Raw genomic sequence first — 23909 nt, 5'->3', positions numbered from 1 at the left:
AAAATAAATTTTTAAGAAATCATAGGATTTGAAGGTAGAAAGATAGTAATGTAGAAAGATAGTAACTTTTTCTTCATTATTCTTCTCATAAAAATGAAACTAAAAAAATTTGTGTTTCGAGCTGTCTAAAGAGTGATTGTGATCAGGAGAATCGTCATGGATCAAAGTTTAGGTAAAGCCCTAGGAGAGGAGAAAGGAGGATCTCGGGGGAAAGATAAAGCCTCATCACTGGGATCTCAGAACCTTAGCGGAGAAGAATGAACTGAGAGGAAGGAGCCATCATCTTGGGAGAGTGTGCTTTCCTAATCCAGTCAGATATTTTCTCTTCCACCTCTTCCCATACCGAGAAATGATGATTTTTTTCAATGCATTAAATGCATTGACCTCTCTCATTATTATCAGGACACAGGTGTGTACGAAGATATGACATTTAAATCCTGGACAAAAGAAAATAATTACAGCTAAAAGGACAAGAAGAACTGCAAGATAATTCTTCCTGGAACATATTTTTCAGGCATTCCTTTTTCTAGCCAAGCATTTCTCTTGGGCACACCATTAGCTCGTGGTCATGGGAAGGGGGACATGGACAAGCTCCTCACACTTGGTTCCAGGAGCTCAGGTTTGATTGTAGTGTGTGGAAGAGTCGGCCGATTCCACGCAGCCATCGACAAAGCAAAAGAAGATTCAGAAACAACTGATTCGTGGTGTCGGTCACATCATTTGAATGTGGGCTGTTTTGACATAAAGTCTGTATGTCATTCAAAGACCTGTAGTTTGAGGAGAATTGTGTAGACATATGGAATGAGGCAAAAAAAATTAACATATAGGAAAGTTAACCTGGAGACATTTTGGCTTATGTCAATTCTAATTCTCAGCTCTGCCCTATTTTTCATGTTTCCCTAACAAATAGATTTTGTGCTAAACTGAAGATATACCTCAATTTCTGACAGGAGCAAAGGGAAATGATAAACTATCTACCAACTATAAGATTTATTTATTTATTTATTTATTTATTTATTTATTTATTTATTTTGGTGGTACTGGGGCTCCTGGAAGCCCTTATACCTCCGGGCTACACTCTCAGACCTATTTTTATATTTTTATTTGGAAACAGGGTCTCTTAAGCCAGCGCGGCTGGCTTCAAACCTGCGCCATCCTCTTGTCTCCGCCTCCCAAGTGCGGGGATTACAAGCGTGCCCACCACAGCCGGCTAGTTTCTATTGTTTTTTAATTGCAAGCACTGTTTATCCTATCCCCCCTTTCTCCACACCTCTGTACACCAAACTCCAGAAATGCTATATCTGAACCCTTTTTTTTTTGTCAAAGTGTATCGCTCTGGCTAGAAATACTAAATAGTTTTGTACATTATGTCAGTTTTCAGACATTGGTTCTCGGACTAAATTATATCATTCTTTGCAGCAATGAAGACCCATAATATTTATCGCTGTCTTTTGACTGAGTGCCTAACCAAAGTTACTCCTAAATACTATTTTCTTGGGAAGTTTGTGTTGCTCAGAATATCTTATAATATTTCCTTTACTCTGGATGTAGTGGCACATGCCTGTAAGACCAGTATTTGGAAGAGTAAGCCTGGAGGATCACAGGTGTGCATTCAGCCTCAGCAAGTTAGTGAGACCATGGGTGACATGGTGAGACCCTGTTTCAAAGCAAACAAATGAAAGGACTAGGGGTTTATCGTAGAGGTAGAGGCCCCTGAGTTCTATTCCCTTTAAGGCAAAAACAAAAGAAAAGCACTCTTGTAGATTCCTTCTTGTGATGATCTGTTTGTGCAGTATATAATTTCTATGTTTGAAAATATACCAGAGCCGGGTGTGGTGTCTCATGCTTGTAATCCCAGCACTTGGGAGGCTGAGACAGGAGGATTGCATAGGTTCGAAGCCAGCCTCAGCTACTGAGTGAGGCTCTCAGCAACTTAGTGAGACCCTGTTTCCAAATAAAGTATAAATAGTATAAAAGTATAAATAAATAATAAAGTATAAAAGTATAAATAAAATAGGTCTGGGAGTATAGCCTGGAGGTAGAAAAGCCGCTGGGTTCTATCCCTAGTACCCCCCCCCCCCAAAAAAAAAGAAAATATACCAGAATCGCATTAGGAATTTTTTTTTTCACATAACAGCCAAATAGGTGATCTTACCTTTCCATGTTAAATGTAAAAGTTACTTCTGTTCTTTTATCAGGAATGGTCATGTGGCCCCATTTAGAAATCTAGAAGATTCTGACAGGATCCATGAGGAAGAGCTCTTGGAAGAATCTGAGAATTGATGTTTCTTGTGGGAAATTTATCTCCAAGAGGACTCTGGCAAGAGTAAAACTAGAAAGGAATGCTCCTCTCTCTGGGCAAAGCCTGGCCACTTTTGTCCTCAAGAGGAAAGCCCGCAGAGTTGTGCAGAGAAAACCCAGCGATTTTTCAAGATTGACCATTCAGAGAAGTTATTTCATGCCCCACAGGGGAATATGTATGTAGATGTTGAAAGAAGACAGAAACCTGTGTATAAACTACAGATAGATGTTTATAAATAGTATTGCTGGGTTAAAGAGTTAGTAACTCCATAACTTGCTTTGATTTCAAATATGTTGAGGTTTGCAATTTAACAAATATTAATAATTTATCATTTCCTTTTCAATTAGAATATTTTTTTCTTGTCTTATTTCTCTGGTTAGACATTCTAGTACTATATTGAATAACAATCATTGAGTGAGTAAACATCCTTGTATTTATGGTTTTCTGTGTACAAGACCATGTTTCTAAGATCATTTCTTCCCTTCTGATTTGAATGTCTGGTTTCATTATTTTTTTCTCTTGCATAATTTCTCTAACCAGAACTCTACTACTAGGCTGAGTAGACGTGTAAAATGTGGAATTTTACCCTATCCATTGTCTTTTGAGAGTGGCTTTCTCCTTTTCTGGTTGACAGGGATGTTTTCTGTAGTCTTGTCTTATATGAGCTATATTATATGGCAATTTTTTTCCATGATTCAGTTTATAAAAATAAATTTTATGAAAGAATGTTGGCTTTGTAGATGCGTTATTGGATTAGGTTGAGAAGATGTTACTGTTTTTGCCATATCTGTTCATATACTATATTATATTTATTGGCCTGTGCTTGTTGAACCAATCTTTAATCCCAGAGATAAACCCTAAATGATGGTAATATACAGGACTAGAACTAAATTTTCAATTTCCATTAATTTTTTTCTTGAAGACTTTTGCATATAAGTTCATAAAGAAAACTTTTAGAATTTTTCTTCTGTAACCGGGCCCAGTACCCTGGGTCCCGGGCAGGGGTTGCGCGGGGCACGCCAGCCAGGGCCCGGGTCGCGGGACTCTGGGCCCCGGGCCAGACCACGTGTAGCATGCCAGACCCCTGGAGAAACCGGGCCCAGTAAGACCCTGGGTCCTGGGCAGGGGTCGGGTGGGGCACGCTGGACCCCAGAAAAGCTGGGGCCCAGGTCACAGGACTCGGGGCCCCAGGAGGAGTAGTGCGGAGCACGCTGGACCCATGGGGAATCTGACCGGGTCACAGTGCTACTGAGTGCCTGATCCCACTACCTCCTCAAACCACATATACTGTCTTCTCTTATTTAAAAAAAAATAGGAAAAGAAAAAGAAAAAGGAAAAATATCGGAGAGGGGTTAAGAAGGCCGTAGTGGATGCCAGGATACTGGAGATGCATACAAAACTTACACAAATGCACTGAAACTTACGGAAAAATTACCAGTGAAGGAGGACTGCTGTTTCTCTATGTTGTTAAGAATCTTGGACATCACCTGTAATGAGAGAGTTTAGCGGAGACCAAGGAGAAAGGTGGTGTTGAAAGCGGTCTCCGTGATGGTGGTGGAGACTTGTATTCAGGAGAAGCAGAAATCAGATCCTACCAACCTTATTTTTTTGGAGAAATTACACCAAATGTTGAATGCTCCCACCATGCATGCTTAGGAACACTGGACAACATTCAGAGTGAAAAAAGAGCTTGGGAAGGATTTGAAATGGTGGAGGCAGTGGCAATGGCAGTAGCCAGTACGAAGGGGAGGCAGATATCTGATGCATTACACCTGGAACCTTTGAAATAATGACACCAGAGGCAGAATGCTACCACCACGTACCCTGGAGAACGTGGGACAATTGGTTGGGTGAAGAGGGTGCTCGGATTGGAGCCTGCTGAAGGGTGAGGCTGGCAACAGACACAGCAAAGCTGGGATTGGAGCTTGCCATTAGGCAAGGCCGGTGCTGTAGCCTCCAAGGCCGGGATCGGAGCCTGCTGAGGGGTTAGACCAGTGCTGGGGCCAGCGAGGCCGGGATCGGAGCCTGCTGTGAGGCAAGGCCAGTGCTGGGGCCTCCAAGGCCGGATCAGAGCCTTCCAAGGGGTTAGGCCAGTGCCAGGGCCATCGTGGCCGGGATCAGAGCTCACCGTGAGGCAAGGCTGGTGCTGGGGCCTCCGAGGCTGGGATCGGAGCCTGCTGAGGGGTTAGGCCAGTGCTGGGGCCAGCGAGGCCAGCATCGGAGCCTGCCGTGAAGCAAGGCTGGTGCTGGAGCCTCCGAGGCCAGCATAAGAGCCTGCCGAGGGGTTAGGCCAGTGCCGAGGCCAATGGCCGGCATTGGAGCCTGCCGTGAGGCTAGGTCAGTTCTGGGGCCTCCGAGGCTGAGATCAGAGCCTGCCAAGGGGTTAGGCCGGTGCCAGGACCAGCAGCCGGCATCGGAGCCTTCCGTGAGGCAAGGCCTGTGCTGGGGCCTCCGAGGCCGGGATCGGAGCCTGCCGAGGGGTTAGGTGGATTGCGGGGCCAACGGCCGGCATAGGAGCCTGACAGGAGGTAAGGCCCCTACTGGGGCCTCCGAGGCTGGGATCAGAGCCTGCTGATGGGTTAGGCCGGTGCTGGGGCCAGCAAGGCCGGGATCAGAGCCTGCTGTGAGGCTAGGCTGGTGCTGGGGTCTCTGAGGCTGGAATCGGAGCCTGCCGAGGGGTTAGGCCGGTGCCGGGGCCAATGGTCGGCATCGGAGCCTGCCGTGAGGAAAGGCTACTACTGGGGCCTCCAAGGCTGGGATCGGAGCCAGCTGAGGGGTTAGGCTGGTGTTAGAGCCAGCGAGACCAGAATTGGTGCCTCCCATGAGGCAAGGCCGCTGCTTGAGCCAGCGAGGTCTGGGTCAGTCCACCAGGTAGCCAGGCCACTACTGGGGCCGTCAAGAGTGGGATCAGTACTTGCAATGCGGCATGTACAGAGAAATATCGCAGAAAATAAAAATCAGATGCTTCCCCTAATCAGCAAAAACTAGGAGGAAAGGGGCAACAGGAAGAGGTTGAGCTATAGAAAGGGCCCTATAGTGAAGCAACTAATGTGACCAATCAGAGGGTATGGAATAGGGGAGGATGGAGCCTCTTTAAAACGTAGGTGGTGGTCGCGCGCGGGGCACGCCAGCCGGGTCCCGGGTTGCCGGACTCTGGGCCTCGGGCAGAACTGCGCGTAGCACGCCAGACCCCTGGAGAAACCGGGCCCAGTAAGACTTGGGTTCTGGGTGGGGGTTGCGTGGGGCACGCGAGCTGGGGCCCGGGTCGCGGGACTCCGGACCCTGGGCCGGAACACGTGTAGCATGCCAGACCCCTGGAGAAAACGGGCCCAGTACCCTGGGACCCAGGCAGGAGTCAGGCGGGGCACGCCAGCCGGGGCCCGGGTCACGAGACTCTGGGCCCCGGGCTGAACTGTGCATAACACGCCAGATCCCTGGAGAAACCGGGCTCAGTACCCTGGGTTCCCGGCAGGGGTCGTGCGGAGCACACCAGCCGGGGTCTGGGTCGTGGGACCCTGGGCCCCAGTCAGAGTTGTGCAGATCACTCTGGACCCATGGGGAAACCGACAGGATTACAGTGCTACTGAGTGCCAGATCCCACTACCTCCTCAAACCACATATACTGTCTTCTCTTATTTAAAAAAAAAAAAAAAAAAGAAACAGAAAAAGAAAAAGAAAAATATCGGAGAGGAGGTAAGAAAGCCGTTATGGATGCCAGGACACTGTGGATGCAGACAAAACTTATCTAAATGCACTGGAACTTACGGAAAAATTCCCCGTGAAAGAGGACTGCTATTTCTCTACATTGTTAAGAATCTCGGACATCACCTGTAAGGAGAGAGTTTAGCGGAGACCAAGGAGAAAGGCGGTGTTGAAAGAGGTCTCCGCGATGGTGGTGGAGACTTGTATTCAGGAGAAGCAGAAACCGGATCCTACCAACCTTATTTTTTTGGAGAAATTACACCAAATATCGAATGCTACCATCACGCATGCATGCTTAGGAACACTGGACAACATTCACAGTGGAAAAAGAGCCTGGGAAAGATTTGAAATGATGGAGGCAGTGGCAATGGCAGTGGCCAGTACTCAGGGGAGGCAGACATCTGATACATTAACCTGGAACCTTTGAAATAATAACCACAGAGACAGTGATTGGAACCTGCTGAGGGGTTAGGTGGGCGCCGGGGCCAGTGGCCGACATCGGAGCTTGCTGTGAGGAAAGGCCACTACTGAGGCCTCCGTGGCCGGGATTGGAGCCTGCTGAGGGGTTAGACCGATGCTGGGGCCAGCGAGGCCGGCATCGGAGCCTGCCATGAGGCAAGGCTGGTGTTGGGGCCTCCGAGGTCGGGTCTGGAACCTGCTGAGGGGTTAGGCCGGTTTTGGGGCCAGCGAGGCCGGCATCGGAGCCTGCCTTGAGGCAAGGCCGGTACTGGGGCCTCCAAGGCCAGGATAAGAGCCTGCCGAGAGATTAGGCCAGTGCTAGGGCCAGCGAGGCCGGCATCGGAGCCTGCTGTGAGGCAAGGCCGATACTGGGGCCTCCAAGGCCAGGATAAGAGCCTGCCGAGAGGTTAGGCCGGTGCTGGGGCCAGCGTGGCCGGCATCGGAGCCTGCCGTGAGGCATGGCCGGTGCTGGGGCCTCCAAGGCCAGGATCGGAGCCTGCTGAGGGGTTAGGCCGGTGCTGCGGCCAGTGAGGCCGGCATCGGAGCCTGCCATAAGGCAAGGCCGGTACTGGGGCCTCCAAGGCCAGGATAAGAGCCTGCCGAGGGGTTAGGCCGGTGCTGGGGCCAGTGAGGCAGGCACCGGAGCCTGCCATGAGGCAAGGCCAGTACTGGGGCTTCCTAGGCCAGGATTGGAGCCTGCTGAGGGGTTAGGCCGGAGCTAGGGCCAGTGAGGCTGGCATTGGAGCCTGCCGTGAGGCAAGGCCGGTGCTGAGGCCTCCGAGGCCGGGATCGGAGCCTACCTTGAGGCAAGACCGGTACTGGGGCCTCGAAGGCCAGGATAAGAGTCTGCCGAGGGGTTAGGCCGGTGCTGGGGCCAGCGAGGCCGGCATCAGAGCCAGCCATGAGGCAAGGCCGGTACTGGGACCTCCGAGGCCGGGATAAGAGCCTGCCGAGGGGTTAGGCTGGTGCTGGGGCCAGCGAGGCCGGCATCGGAGCCTGCTGTGAGGCAAGGCTAGTATCGGAGCCTGCCGTGAGGCTAGGCCGGTGCTGGGGCCTCCTAGGCCGGGATTGGAATCCTGCCAAGGGGTTAGGCTGGTACAGGGGCCAATGGCCAGCATTGGAGCCTGCCGTGAGGCAAGGCCACTCCTGCAGCCTCCAAGGCTGGGACCGAAGCCAGCTTAGGGGTTAGGCTGGTGCAGGGGCCAGCGAGACCAGAACTGGGGCCTCCCATGAGGCAAGGCCGCTGCTTGAGCCAGCATAGTCTGGATCAGTCCACTGAGTAGCCAGGTCACTACTGGGGCCGTCAAGAGTGGGATCGGTACGCAGCATGCACAGAGAAATATCGCAGAAAATATAAATCAGACGCTTCTCTTAATCAGCAATAACTAGGAGGAAAGGGGCAACAGGAAGAGGTTGATCTATAGCAAGGGCCCTATAGTGAAGCAACTAATGTGACCAATCAGAGGGTATGTAATACTGGAGGACGGAGCTTCTTTAAAACGCAGGAGGTACATAAACAAATGTATCAAAGTAAATCACCAAAGAAACGTGGGATGGAGGGAGGGGGAGGGAATGGGATGGGGGCTGGAGGAGGGCTAATTGGATGATGTGTGCTTGTATATCCTCTCAAGTCTTGTATTCCAATGTGATATATGATTACAATGCACCAATTTAAAAAAAGAATTTTTCTATTGTGTTCATTAAACATTTACAGTTAGTACTGCATATTGGTAATACAGAATAATGAGTTTCATTGTGGTATATTTGAACACACATATAACAAACTTTGAACATGTCCATGTTCCACTCCCTTTTTTAACCTTTCTATCCCACTCTCCCATCTCTTTCTCTCCTCTAAAGGTGTTTCTTTTGCTTCTATTGCATCGCTGTCTAGATTTCACCTATGTCATAAAGTGTGTAACTTGTGTTTCTGAGTCTGAATATTTCCTAACATGATAATATCAGATTTCACGCATTTCCTGCAAAAGTTAAAATTTTGGACCAATTCATGGTTAAATAATATTCTATGATGTTCTTATAATCCATTGTCTTTATTGATTCATATGTCCATGGGCATCTGGGTGGATTCTGTGAAATAATCAGGAACAATTTTGTCTAATGAAGTTTGGCTTGTTTTTACAGATATATACACAAAAGCAACACCTCTTTTGTCTGACTATTCGAGTATTAGGCTCCACTGTGCTCTCTGATATCCTCCTTCCCGATCTCTGTGCCTTCCCGCCTCATTAACTTTTGATAATATTGTGGATAGCATTTGGATAAAGCTTCTTCACTCGTTCAGACTTAATTTCAGTATAGTAATCTATTGTATTATCTTGGCATCTCTAATTACTCTGAATCCACTAGGGATACAAATCCTTAAGAGTGTTTTATGATATAAAATTTGTTTTTGATGATGTTTTTCTGATGAGAATCAGGTACCAGGTGTGAAGTCAGAGAGCTGTGGTCCCGCAGAGCCAGACAGTAACTACGTGAATGCCCCAAGAATCGAAGGCTGAGCAGGTGCAAATCAAACACACTAAGAGAAAACAAGGCACTCTTTACACATTAGCACACTTGCACCAGGCCCAAACCAAAGCTTTATAAACTGGCCCCACCTGAAGTGGAGAGCCATTCATTTTCAACAAAATACTGTTAGTCTTCATAAGCTCTTAAGGCGATTCTCAATAGAATCTATGGAAAATTCTCAATATATTGAGAATATATTGAGGTGCAGGCAATTATACTAATATTTATAAGACTTAATATGAAATTCTCTTCTGTTTCTCTTCTCTTTGTCATTCTCTTTGTATTCCAGGAGCAAAGCTCTACCCTCTCATCAGCGATCTCTGCTTCTCCTGGCTACCATCGAGATGGGGATGTCATTATTGGAGGACTCTTTTCTCTAAAAGCGACTCTTCCAGACACCAGATTTATGTTTGGCTTTCAGCATACAGTCTATTTGCCAGAATTTGTTTTTGCGTAAGTATGTGACTTCTGTACTGCACAGACAGGCATAAAATAAAGTCTGGAGTTGAAAAAATACTTTTCCCTGGAGAATGATGTAGAATACTGTATTATGAATGTCCTGTTTTTTTCATAGATTTTTCATTTCCATTTTTTATCTTTTCTCCTTTGCATTCTAGAGCTCTTCCCAAGCACTATCAGCACCTGCTGGCCATGGTGTTTGCTGTGGAACAAATCAACAAGGACGTGAACTTGTTGTTCAATCTGTCTCTGGGCTTCTCTGTCTTCAACGTTGATTTTACTGAGATGAAGGCCGTGGTGAGTTCCATGTCTCTGCTCTCAGGAAAGAGTCCTCCAGTTCCTAATTACAACTGCAGGACGGAGAAGAAAGGCGAGCTGATGGCTGTGGTAGGAGGCGTTTCAACATTAATAACAACTCAGAGTTCCCGAGTGCTATCTCTGTATAATGTACCACAGGTAAAGGAAAAGATCTGGCTTGCAAAGTTAAAAATACTTACATAGTAACATATACCCCAAATTTCACCTCTATCTGTATTGTGTTGATAATGTATGCATCTTTTCAATAATTTACTGCTTAAATATGATTTTACAAAATATAATATGTTTGTATGGTTTAATTCCCCCTTGAAAACTTTTAAATGGAAGAAAGTATATAGGTGATTATAGTGCCAATCTGTAAATTGATCTAGAGTAAGTTTTTCAGTACTAATGTCATTATCAAGTTTTTTTTTTACTATGCAATGATAGAACATCTGAGTTATATTGATGTGTGACAATACTATTCACAGACTGTAGATTCCTTCACATTTGTGAAGTGTAAATACTATGAATGTTTTGATTTATGATGAATTATTTTCTTTGATATCAATTTAAATTGCAACATATTTTATCTAAGAATTTATTTAGCCCATTTAGCTTTAAGGACACTGAGTTTGTTTTCAATTCGCTCTCTTATGAGGAGTATTTAAATTTGTGACCCTGTCTAAAAAATAACCTTTTCTTGTTCAGGAAAAACTTCCTCTAAATATTGTTTCTCACAATAGTATTTCTGAGTCAAGTGTGTTTATGTGTGTAATCCTTAGAATATAAAATTTTATTAAAATGTATTAGTTTTTTCTAACAGCAAAAATGCATGAGAATCCAATTTTCTTTCCTCTTAAAATTCCTATAGTTATTTTTAATATCTATTACAATCATTTTCCTTGTTTGATTTTCATTCACTTATGTTGGTGGATTGATTTTCTTTTATTATATACATACATATATATTTAACACATATTATTAAACATTTTATTTATTTATTTATTTATTTATTTATTTATTTATTTATTTATTTATTTTGTTGTACTGGGGATGAAACTCAGAGGCTTTCTACCTCTGGGCTATACTCCCAGACCTATTTTTTAAAATATTTTATTTGGAAACAGGGTCTCACTAAGTAGCTGAGAGCCTCACTAAGTAGCTGAGGCTGGCTTCGAACCCGTGCGATCCTCCTGTCTCAGCCTCCCAAGTGTGGGGATTACAAGCGTGCGCCACCACGCCCAGCTAAACATTTTATAAATACATAAATATATATGTAATATAATATGTTATTAACATATATAATAGAATAAGTTGTTATTAATATATTAATATATGTTTAAGCTTGGTTGTGTGTCCAGGGGAATAGAGTCTTTCCTTTCTTATTCAGGCTAAAAATATTCCTTTTTGCCTTTTCCTTATCAACAAATGCAGTTTTTTCACGGTATTAAACAAAATAGGCCTTTTTATTCAATTCTTTGTTTTGAGATTAATGCAAATCGAATTACTTTCTGGCTTTCTTGTTCAGTGAACTCATGGCTGGCATATAGAAAAGCTACTGATGTTTTTCAATTGATTTTGTATTCTGCTACTTTTTGAATTTTCTAATCAGCCCTAAATTTTCTTTATTTTAAAATAAGTTTTTGCAGTTTTTTTCTTACTTAATATAATTTTGCCTTTGGGATTTTTGGGTATTGCCTTAGTGATGTTTTATGTTCCTTCTATTCTGAATTTCTACAGTGTATTTAAGATGAATGGATGTTGGATCATATCATATGTTTTTATCAGCATCTATTGCGATGATTATGTGATTTTTGTCCTTAGTTCCTTCTTTTTTTAAATTAAATTTTTTATTGGTGCATTGTCGTCATACATCTTAATGGGATAAAAGATGGTGGAGACATACATGCACACATCACCCAGTTAGCCCTCACCCAACTCCTGTCCCATTGTGTCCCCACCCCTCCATCCCATGCTTGATTTAGTGACTGACTTTGTTATGTTTAAGTACATCATGTGCTTTAGAGAATCTCCCTCTTCCCCCTCTCATCCTTTCTGGTCACCTTATTTGCTCCTCTATAGAATCTCTTTGTTCGTCTAGAGCTCCTCCTGTTACCCATTTCTCCCTAGCTTTTGCATATTAGACAAAGCATCTGATTTCTTATTTTTTGTGACTAATTTTAATTAGCATAATGTCTATCTGGGAAATGACATGTATTGATTTGCATATGCTGAACCAGACTTTCATCCCTGGAATATAAGAGCATGGTCTTGATATACATTTTCTTGATGTGATTTTTGAAATGCATATCATTAATATTTTGTTTAGAATTTCTGCATTCATGTCCATCAAGTATATTTTTTGATCTTTTTTTTCTTGAGGGATCATTATTTGCTCTTGGTATTAAGGTGATACTGGCCTCAAAATATAATTTGGAAGTATTCTATCTCTTGATTTCATGGAATAATTTGTGAAGCGTTGCATTTAGTCCTTCCGTACAGATTTTATAGAATTCAGCTGAAAATCCTGTTGATCCTAGACTTTTCGGCAGGAGGATTTTTATTGTTTTTTTCTCTTTGCTTATTATTGGTCAGTTTAGGTTTTTCTGTATCCTCGGTTTAATTTCGGTAGGTGAGATGTTTTGATTTCCTCTGTTTTCCAGTTTATTGGATCTTATATTTTCAAAATAATTTCTGATGATCTTCTGGATTTCTTTACTGTCTGGGGTTTGATCAACTGTGATAAGTCAATAGTAGATTAGGTGAAATGAGTTCAGGTTAATAGCCACCTGAATGAACAAATTAGTCATCAGTTACCTAGTTTTTAAAAGACTAAAAACCATGATACTGGAGGCTTGAAAGTGAAAGTCAGGAGAAATATAGGAATAATAGAAAAAACAACTCAGTTGACTTTTCTGTTAAATAGGGTAGCAATATGAAGGTAATTGGAGAACTTGTAAACAAAAGATTATATATGAAGGGATTTAAAACAATCAGGCTTGTATCCTTCATTGTGTGATAGTTGAATATATATATATATTATATATATATTATATATATATTCAATAGATAATAGGAGGGCACAGATATGCCTAGGTATTATAAACTCTATTATGAATTATAAAATAGTTAATATATTTGTTTTTCTGAGTACATTTGATGATACATTTGTAGCTTGAAGGAAAATACTTAGATTAATAATATACATTACTTCTGTGATAAAAAAAGCATAGAGACTGATATTAGAAATTCTGAAATTGTATATAATCTCTGAAAATTTACTAGAATAAGAAAAGTAGATTAAAATTTTGGTTTTCTGGGGTATACATTTAAAAGAAATAGGGGAGATGGTATGAAAATGCAAGAAGTGAAAATTAAGTGATGAGTGAAATAAAATATGTGCCTATTTCTTTATAAAGTGATTTCTTCAATTGTTTTAATTCTTCATAGTACATGTAAGAGATAGAATAAATCAAATTATTATGAATATGCATCATAATTTTGTGTAAGCAATAATCTTGTCTTCTATTTAGATCAGCTATGGTCCCTTTGACCTCAGTCTCTGGGACAGAGCCCAGCTCCCGTCTCTCTACCAGTTTCCCAGGGACTCCGCAGCTCTGTATCAGGGGATCATCCGACTTCTGCTGCACTTTGGTTGGGTCTGGGTTGGCCTTGTGGTCCCAGATGACATCAGGGGAGAAACGTTCCTCAGAGACATGACCCAAGAAATGGACAACAGTGGACTGTGTGTTGCGATTGCAGAGAGGATTCCAGAGTTTCATACTGAGGATATATTTGATAGTTACATTCTTATTGTGAAACTTGCATCTACAAGTGTCAGTGTTGTGTATGGTGACACATATTCTCTTTTGAGATTTGTATTAAACATTTTTTCCAATGAGCTATATGGTAGAATCTTTGTCACAACATCTGATTGGGATATAACTACATCACCCTTTGGACCAAGTCAAAGTTACACATATTTTGGTGGAGGATTATCACTTTCTGTCCACATGGATGAGATTCCTGGTTTTAAAGATTTTCTCAGAAGTGTTCAGCCTGCAAAATATCCTCATGATATCTTTATCCAGGATGTGTGGTCTATGATATTTGAATGTCCACATTTGACGAAAGATGGAACCAGAAAATTGAGTCGATGTGTACAGAATGGCACCCTGGCAAGTCGAAGTCTAGATATTTGGGACATGAACACCTCAGCCCAGAGTTACAAGGTGTATGCTGCTGTGCACGCCATTGCCCAGGCTCTTCATGAACAACTCTCACTGCGAATGGAAAAGGAATCCCTTGAGAAAGACTGGAACATGACTCCTCATCCTTGGCAGGTGAAAATGGCTTACTCTTGTGTTCTTCTAGGAAAGTAAATTATGACTGGCATGTGTTTATATTTTTTCCTTATTATTTTTAACATTTTGGCAAATTAGATATTTAACTCAGAGGACTTTCAAAGCCCATTTGAAGGGATCTTTGTCTATGTGATGCCAATATCTCACTTTAGAGTTTTTTCTTTTGATTTATTTTTGAAAAGGGGTTTTGTTCTTTACATTTAAAAGTGTCTAAGAAGAATACGTAGCTTGGTTATGAATTAAAGTGGAAACATTGGTGTATCATGGACTCAGTTCACGTCATTCAAACTTTTATGTTCTTTCCACTATATATTTATCTCTGTAGTGTGGGGCATAAGAGGAAGGTGGAGGGAAGTTTGCTATGATCTGATGGTTAGTACTCTGTTTTGCAGTGGGCCTGGCTGTGCCCCCTGGCTGTGACCTTATTAAGTGCTCTTCGTCTCTTTAACTCTCCTTCAGGTGAGACAGGAAGGCTAGAAGGGACCTGAGTAGGGTGTTTGTTTTCCTGCCCAGCTGGATTAGGCTCTAGTAAAGCAGTTTCCCTTAAAGATGAAAAACAGAATACTCTGGGCATGTTTCAAAATACTGTTTGCTCCCCCTGCTGGATAAAGGAGGAAGTTACTCTGTGATTTTCACTATTGAGAAACTGGTGGAGACCCTGGTGAACACATATGACAAAGCGTCCTTCCTCCAATTCCACAAGCCTAGGCCTCTAGGGGCTTTCATCTCCCTGACTAGTCGACACTTAGTCTGAAACAGCATCAATTCTGGTGTAAGTTTCCCCACTAGTTACAGGTCCTTCTTCTCTCAGCAAACTGACATCTTTCTTATCATCTCTCTAGTTTTTAGGGAAATGATTATGTGACCTAAATTCTGTGATGTAGCTCACAAGAGCCATTGATTTTATGTTTGCTCAGATTTTTCCTACCTGTTTGATATCAACACTCAGAAGCTTTTTTACATAATACAGAGAAAATTGAAAGCCTATTATCGATATTTATATTCAAGTTTCTAGTTGTTTGCTTCTGCTCATTTTCTTTCTTTCTTCTTTCTTTCTTTTTTCTTTCTTTCTAGTAGTTTTAGTTTGTTGTTTGAGCATTAGCAGTACATATACTATTATATAAAAATAGATTTTTGCCGGGCATGGTGGCGCACGCTTGTAATCCCCGTGCTTGGGAGACTGAGACAGGAGGATCGCACAGGTTCAAAGCCAGCCTCAGCTGGCTTAAGAGACCTGTTTCCAAATAAAATATAAAAAAAGGTCTGGGATAGTAGCCCAGATTCCATCCCTAGTACCACTAAAAATAAATGAATGAATAAAAAATGAAAACAAAATTTCTTTTGTTTTAGCATAAACATGTCAAAAATCTAAACAATTTCCCTTAACACACTTGTATAATTTTTATACACACAAGCTAAGGTTTACTTTTAGAAATATATACATAGTTATATATATATTCCACAGGAATTGAAGTTGAATACTATACTAACACACGTGTTTTCCTATTTGTAGTACCATGATTTACAGTAACCAAATCATGGATCCAACCTAGGTGTCCATCAACAGCCGTATGGATGAAGATATTCACATAATGAAAAATTTTAGCCTTAAAGATGAATAAAATTATGATACTTGAAGGAAAATGGATGGAATCTAGAATCTTATTCTAAATGAGATGGCCCATTTTCAGAAGGGTTGTATGTTTTTGCTGGCATATAGCAGATAGGGAGAAATTGGAAAACAGAAAGAATCTAGATAAAGGAGGAGAGATGCTAGTGGAGCAGTGGAGGGCCTAGGAGAGACTTCATGAAAGAAACAGTTCAAATATTGCTCTGTTCACATACGAAATGATAAATTCCAATCTGAATAACGTGTAAAAGGAAGGGTAGGGCATGGATCCTACCCTTTATGGGCAGGAATGCTCAGCAAATACTGTATGTATGTATATTCCTATTACTATGAAACTATTGTGATGTGTTAGTATCATCCAGCACCCCTGAGAAGGAAGGAAGGAACCATACATGGCAAGCAGATATAAAGGGTGTGCCAGGAAACCTAAGTCTTAGCTGAAGCCCTTCTGGACACTGTCCCACAGGTTTTGTTGCCATTCTAAGTGGGAAGGTTACCTTCAGCAAGTTCAACTGTCCAGCCGTGGCTTTCCATGTCCCTCAGACTATTAGAAGGCAAATGTTAAGCTGCCTCTAGCAATTGCATTGTCAACAGTGATGTGTAATTACAATGCACCATTAATATTTAATAAAAAATTTTAAAATGTATGCATTTTCTTGAGGTCATTTTGCCTTTTTAAAATAATCTATGAGTATTTATTTATTTATTTATTTATTTATTTTGGTGGTACTGGGGTTCTTGGAAGCCCTTCTACCTTGGGCTACACTCCTAGATCTATTTTATATATTTTCGTATTTGGAAACAGGGTCTCTCAAGCCAGCGCGGCTGGCTTTGAACCTGCGCGATCCTCCTGTCTCCGCCTCCCAAGCGCGGGGATTACAAGGGTGCGCCACCACGCCCGGCGGTTACGAGTCTCTTAATTCAATGCCTAACATCTGAATTAGTTTATGATAGTTGTAACACATATGTTTTTTTACTTCAGTGGACATATTTCTACATTTTAACTTTAGAAATTTTCCTGTGAAATTACATGCATATGTCGTTGGTATAATTCCTATTGATGGAAATGTCATGCATTTCAACAAAAGAATAAGTTATTATATAAATTAGTGGTTATCAACAAGTATATCTCAGGCACCCCAGCAACTCTTTTTTAGTTGAAACTTTTTGTCAAATTTAACTTTCTAGAGAAAAGCTTATTGATCTTCAATGTGGTAGGAATAATATGTTTTTGTTTCACAAATTGAAATAAAAAATTTAAATTTTAAAAATTTTATGAAAATGTTTCAACAACTAAAAAATGAATTATATAAAACTAATATAATCAGAAAATCATATGAATTCAAAGAAATGCAGCTTATATTCTTATAAGTCAGACAACTTAGGTTCACATTATCATCTTTCTACTTAAATAGTTTATGTTATATTTGTTTCATAATAAAAATATTTTTGAGGAGTCACTGTGCATTAAGTTTAAAACCCTTTACCGTATTTTTTTCTTCAAAATGAGAAGCTAGTGATAAAAATGTTCTAGTGTCATTACTATCTGTGTGACCTTGGAAAATTAAATTTTATAATTTGCAAAATAAGGATACTCATACATTTTATTAAGCCTAATTGCTAGTATACATAAAGCATAAAGACATAGACCCTCATCGACTGCGTGTTGAGCCGTATATGAATGTTTGATTGAGACAGGGTAAAAGAGGTTGCATTGAAGTAATAAGACTTGTTTCTTTTTCTGTGCTTTGTGAACTCAAGTTCTGGAAATTATTTCACTTTCAGCTCCACCCATTCCTGCAGAGAGGCCAACTGGAAAGAAGTGTTGGTAAGCGGAACATTATGAACAAGACGACGTCCACGACCCGGCTTGACATCTTTAACTATCAGTCTCTGCTGAATGGCACCAAAGCCCAGGTGAAGGTTGGAGAGTTCACGTTCCAATCACACGGTGTCCAGCACTTATCACTAAATGATGAACTCATCACGTGGGGTAAGCGTCACAATAAGGTGAGCATTCTCCATAGGCACTCTCGTGAATTCCTTAAAACCCAGAGGTCTCTCTCAGAGAGTAGGAAAATAAGGAAAATGTATGGATTCTGTTAGGTGGATACTATTCTTACTGCCTACTTTGCTTTAGTGATGTTAAGTGAACTTTCTGGCCTCAGAATTACTGTGAAAATTATTTACTTATTTTGAATTTAAAAAGCTTATCTTTCCTGGTACAGATTAAGTGCACCAGTTGCCTACATAGTAGACTTAGATAACTTGGCCATTTTCTAAAAATATGGATTTTTGGAGCTGGGGGTGGTGGCGCACGTTTGTAATCCCAGCATTTGGGAGGCTGAGACCTGAGGATCGTGGTTCGCGGACAGCCTCAGCTACTTAGTGAGGCCCTCTGCAACTCAGTGAGACCCTGTTTCAAAATAAAGAATTAAAAGTTGGGCAGGGTGTGTAGCTCAGAGGTCAAATGCCTCTGGGTTCCATCCTCCAGACCCGCAAAAAAAAAAAAGGAATATGGAGTTTTGAAAGCTTATGGTATTAGTGACAATTTGTATATCTGACTCCAATGAAGGAAAATAAATGAGTATTTTTGGGTAAAATGGCCTTTTCAAAAAGACATAAAAATATAGCATTCTAATTTTACTGTAATGTGACTATTTATTAGTTCATGATTAGACTTCATTTCCTGAAAAATTTAAATGATATACTAAAAAGAGGGGCGAGGTGTAGTAACAAGACGCATTATAGCCATTAGTCAGTCTCTAGAAGTTTAGAAGTTCTTGCTTAAGGTATTATGCCACAAACAGTTTAAATCTCCACCTAGATAAAGGAGGTTTCTCAGGATCTCAATTTGTTTAAGGACCAGCGTACCCTCTTCTCATCTCTCTTACACAGACTCCTTCTGCGGATTGCAAATCTCATTGTCCACCTGGATTCCAGAAAGATGCAATTGAAGGGAAACCATTTTGTTGTTACGGATGCAGGCCATGCCCAGAAGGGGAGATTGCCAATGTATCAGGTAGGCATTCATAAAGATTATTCTGACTGTGGAAAAGTACACGATGAGACACGGCTCATTAAAAAGGAGACATCGCTTCAGACAGTGGGGAAATTTAAAGGATTATCAGAGACTGTTTGAAAATTTATACTCCAATTGACTGGAAAACATGGAAGAAATCAATAGATTTCTAAGCACATATAACTTACCTATTTTGAACCAAGAGGATATCTATCGAGCAGCCAAAATTATCCAATAGCAACCAACAAAATAAAAACGGCAATAAAAATTAATTCTGGCATCAAAAATAAAGCCCAGGCCCAGACATGTTTCTAGCTGAATTCTAGACAACTTTCAAAAAAGAACTATTCCCAGTACTTCACAACTTGTTTCAGGAAATCGAAAGAGATGAAATTCTTCCAAACTTCTTCTTCCAAACTCACATTAATACGAAAACCAAATAAAGACACCTCAAGAAAAAAATTATAGACCAAATATCTTTGATGAAAATAGATGCAACAAATCTAAAGAAAATCCTAGCTATACACATGAAAAGAATTGTACACCATGATCAAGTTGGTTTTATCCCAGGAAAGCAAGGCTGGTTCAACATATGCAAATCAATACATGTTATTCACCACATAAATAGAACTGAGAACAAAAACCACATGATCATATCAATAGATGTTGAAAAAGTGTTGATGAAATTCAACACCCATTCATGTTAAAAACACTGCAGAAATTGGAATAGAAGGAATTATCTCAAAATCATTAAAGCAATATACAATAAACCCAAAGCCAACATCATATTGAATGGGGGAAAACTGTGAGAATTCCCTCTAAAACCAGGAACAAGATGACAAGGATGCCACTATAATCACTCCTTTTTAATATAGTCCTAGAGACTCTTGCCACAACAGTAACATGAGAAAAGAATATCAAAGGAATTTAAATAGAAAAAGAGGAATTAAAACTCTTTTTGTTTGCAGATGACATGAACCATTATCTAGAAGACCCAAAAAACTCAACCAAAAGACTACTGGAGCTGATTATCCAATTTGGCAAAGTGGCAGGATACAAAATCAGCCTAAAGAAATCTGTTGCTTTTCTATGTGACAACAATGAATACACGAAGAAAGATATAAAGAAAACAATTTCATTCACAATAGCTTCAAACCCCATAAAATGTCTAGAAATAAAACTAACCAAAATGTAAAGAACCCCTAGAACGAAAACTATAAAACATTAAAGAAAGAAATTGAAGGCTTTGGAAGATGGAAAGATATTTCTTGCTCATGGGTAGGCAGAATAAATATCAAAATGGCCATTCTGCCAAAGGTGATCTACAGATTCAATGTAATTCCTATCAAAATACCAATGACATTTTTTATAGACCCAGAAAAATTAGTCATGAATTTTATATGGAGAAAGAAAAGACCCAGAGTAGCCAAAGCAATTCTCAGCAATAAGAACCATGCAGTAGGCATCAAAATTTCTGACTTTTAATCATACTATAGAGCAACAGTAGTTGAATCAGCATGGTATTGGCACACAAACAAATGGAATAAAATAGAATATACAGAAGATACACACTTATATTCAATTGATCTTTGATAAAGGGGCCAAACTCATACTCTGGAGAAAAGACAGCCATTTCAACAAATGGTGCTGGGAGAACTGGCTATCCATTTGTAGGAAGATAGAACTAAATCCTTACCTCTCACTATGCACATGAATCAACGTGAGATATGTGAAAGACCTGGAAATCAGACCAGAGACAGTGAAGCCATTAGAGAATAGCATAGATTCAATACTCCAACGTATAGACACAGGCAGTGACTTCCTCAACAAGACCTCCAAAGCACAAGAAATTAAAGCAAGGATTAACGAGTAGGATGGCATCAAACTGAAAACGGTTTCTGTTCATCAAAAGAAACCATCAAGAATCTAAAGAGAAAGCCAACAGGGTGGGAGAAGATCTTTACCAGCAACCCCTCTGAAAGAGGGCTAATAGGCAGAATACACAAGAAGTTTAAAAGTCGTTACACTAGCAAAACAAATAACCCAATCAAGAAATGGGCAACGGAACTGAACAGACACTTCACAAGAGAAGAGATACAAATGTCCAACAGATACATGAAAAAATGTTCAACATCATTAGCCATCAGGGAGATGCAAATCAGAACGACACTGAGATTCCATCTAAACCCAATTAGAGTGGCAAGCATAACGAAGTCAAATAACACAAAATGGTGGCCAGGATGTGGCGAAAGAGGAACTCTTTTACATTGTTGGTAGGAATGCAAACAGGTTCGGCTACTTATGGAGATCATTATGGAGTTTTCTTGGAAAACTGGGAATGGATCCACCATATGTTCCCTCTATACCTACGAAGTATCTTTCCACAGGGGTTGAAATCAGAGAACTACAGTAACGTGCATACCCATGTTCATAGGGGCACAATTCACAGTAGCCAAAGTATGGAACCAACCTAGGTCTTCATGAACAGATGAATGGATTGCAAAATTATGGGAAATACACACAATGGAATTCTACTGAGCAAGAAAAAGAACAAAATTGTGTCATTTGTAAGAAGATGAAAAGACCTGGAGAACATTATCTTAAGTGAGATTAGCCAACTGCAGAAAGAGAAGGGGCATATATTTTTTTTCTAACATGTTCAAGCTAGGGAGTATTAGGGATACCAGAAGTACTCCAGAAAATGGAGGGGAAACCTCCGTGAAGCCAGAAAGGAAGGGTAGAGAAGGAAGAAGGCGAAGGTTTATTAATGGAAAAGCTGTGTGCGACTATATATACATGTGAATATAACATCTCACCATTTCTTCATGATGTTCATTAAAAAGTAATTGTTTTTTTTAAAAAACGGAGTGTATTATTCTTCAGGAAGAGATTATTAACAGCAAAGGACTATATAGAGTATTTAAATATTTTCAGTATAATCTCACAAATGAATGAGTAAAATTTTCTCATTAAAACTGGCATAAGGAGGTATGATGGTGCATGCCTATAATCCTAGTACTTGGGAGGCTGAGACAGGAAGATCACAGGTTTGAGGAAAGCCTGAACAAGTAGTGAGAATCATCAACCCAACAATACCGTCTTTCAAAATAAAAATAAAAATAAAGCTGGAGGCAGAACTCAAAGATAGAATGAACCTGGGTTTAATCCTCAGTAACACACACACACACACACACACACAGTGGCATATAAAAATATCTTTAAGAGTAAATAAAGTCAAATTCAGAAATAGATCCTATAGCCTATACATATCCCTGTATTTTAAAGTTTCTTCAATGTATTTATCCCATCAACATATATTTATCTAAAAAATATATGCAGAAAAATACTAGAATTAATAATAGAAAGATCACGATGAACATCAAAAACTTTTTGTGAAAAAATTTTGAACTTTAATGGGAATTCTAAATAAAAAACAATAAAATTATTGAGGAGCTTTCCAAAATACATTTATTCTATCATAATAAAAGCATTTCTTTAAAACTGATTCATTTCAAATGTTATTATAAGTAATAAAGAAAAACTTCATTCCTTGTAGGCCTGATACCAAATTAAAGTATAAGCCAGGCGTGGTGGTCCATGCTTGTAATCCCAGCACTTGGGAGGCTGAGACAGGAGGATCGCACAGGTTTGAAGCCAGCATCAGTTACTGAGTGAGGCTCTCAGCAATTTAGTGAAACCCTGTTTCCAAATAAAATATAAAATAAATCTGGGAGTATAGCCCAGAGGTAGAAAGGCCCCTGGGTTCCATCCCCAGTATCACACACACAACAAATGAAAGTATAGTTGAAAAAGCACTAAAGATGATCTTAAATATTTATATTAAAAATACTAGAATTAAGTTTTCTTACTGGCCATCTATAATTAAAACTTGAGCTTTAGAATGTTTTCTGTCTTCCTTTCATAGATAACCACATATATTTTTTATACATTGTATGGTTTTTTCTCAACATCATTTTAAAAATATTTGGTGCTCCTTTTCATTGTTTAATTTAACTTATTATGTGTATTTTTTATGGAATCAAAAATGATGTAGATTATTTGCCTGACATCATGGAAGGTATTCATCTATATATTCAATGCTAAGGTCCAATGAATCAAGTACATTTTTTCAGAAATCAAAAATGGTCTGTTATACATATATTTCTGTTATATATAAAATATAACCAGGAGAACATAAGAAATTCACCTGTGTCCCTTTCAGATATGGATGAGTGTATCAAGTGTCCTGAGGATCACTATTCATTTGAGGCAGAAGTGCAGTGTCTCCCCAAAATCCCGACATTTTTGTCCTATGAAGACACTCTGGGAGCTGTTCTGGTCTCTGTGGCTATTAGTTTTTCTGTCCTCACTGCTCTGATTTTGGGACTGTTTATCCTCTACCGACACACCCCCATCGTGAGAGCAAATAACACAAACCTCAGCTACGTCCTCCTCGTCTCCTTGATGCTCTGCTTCCTTTGCCCCTTGCTGTTCATTGGTCAGCCCAGCCCAGCCACCTGTGCCCTGAGACAGGTGTTCTTTGCAGTTGTCTTCTCTGTGGCCGTTTCTGCTATTTTGGCAAAGACCTTCATCGTGGTGGTGGCCTTCAAAGCCACCAGGCCTGGAAAGGCGTCGCAAATGAGGCTGGTGAGCCGAGGCTCCAACGCTATCGTCGTCCTGGGCTCCCTGATTCAAGGCTGCATCTGCATGGTGTGGCTGGGAACTTCTCCCCCTTTCCCCGATGTGGACTCACAGGCAGAGTTTGGCCACCTGGTCCTGCTGTGCAACGAGGGCTCCCCTGCTGCCTTCTTCTGCGTCCTGGGTTACTTGGGCTTCCTGGCGCTTCTGAGCTTGATGATTGCCTTTGTGGCCAGGAGGCTCCCGGACACTTTCAACGAGGCCAAGATGATCACATTCAGCATGCTGGTTTTCTGTAGCGTGTGGGTCTGCTTCTTACCCACCTACCTGAGCACCAAAGGCCGACTCATGGTGGCTGTGGAGTCCTTTGCGATCCTGGCTTCCAGCGCTGGCCTACTGGGGTGTATATTCCTTCCCAAGTGCTATGTGATTCTACTGAGATCAGACATCAATTCAAGGAAAAAATTACTTGAGCATGTTCCTTCTATAAGTCAAAATAATTAA

The 23909-nt window shown here is 40.8% G+C and overlaps 1 protein-coding gene across 1 annotated transcript; it reads left to right on the top strand.

The window, feature by feature from the left end:
• Positions 1-582: 582 nt before the first annotated feature.
• LOC308269632 (vomeronasal type-2 receptor 26-like) lies at positions 583-23909 on the top strand (the record flags this gene model as incomplete). Its single annotated transcript, XM_080704998.1, has 7 exons — positions 583-750; positions 9282-9445; positions 9610-9907; positions 13285-14094; positions 17531-17755; positions 18644-18767; positions 22990-23909. The coding sequence occupies 7 exons, from the start codon at positions 583-585 to the stop codon at positions 23907-23909; spliced, it is 2709 nt and encodes a 902-aa protein (XP_080561124.1).

This window comes from Muscardinus avellanarius (assembly GCF_963383645.1).
Source record: "Muscardinus avellanarius genome assembly, chromosome: 11".
NCBI classification, from domain to species: domain Eukaryota; kingdom Metazoa; phylum Chordata; class Mammalia; order Rodentia; family Gliridae; genus Muscardinus; species Muscardinus avellanarius.
This window is presented reverse-complemented; position numbering and strand designations above follow the sequence as displayed.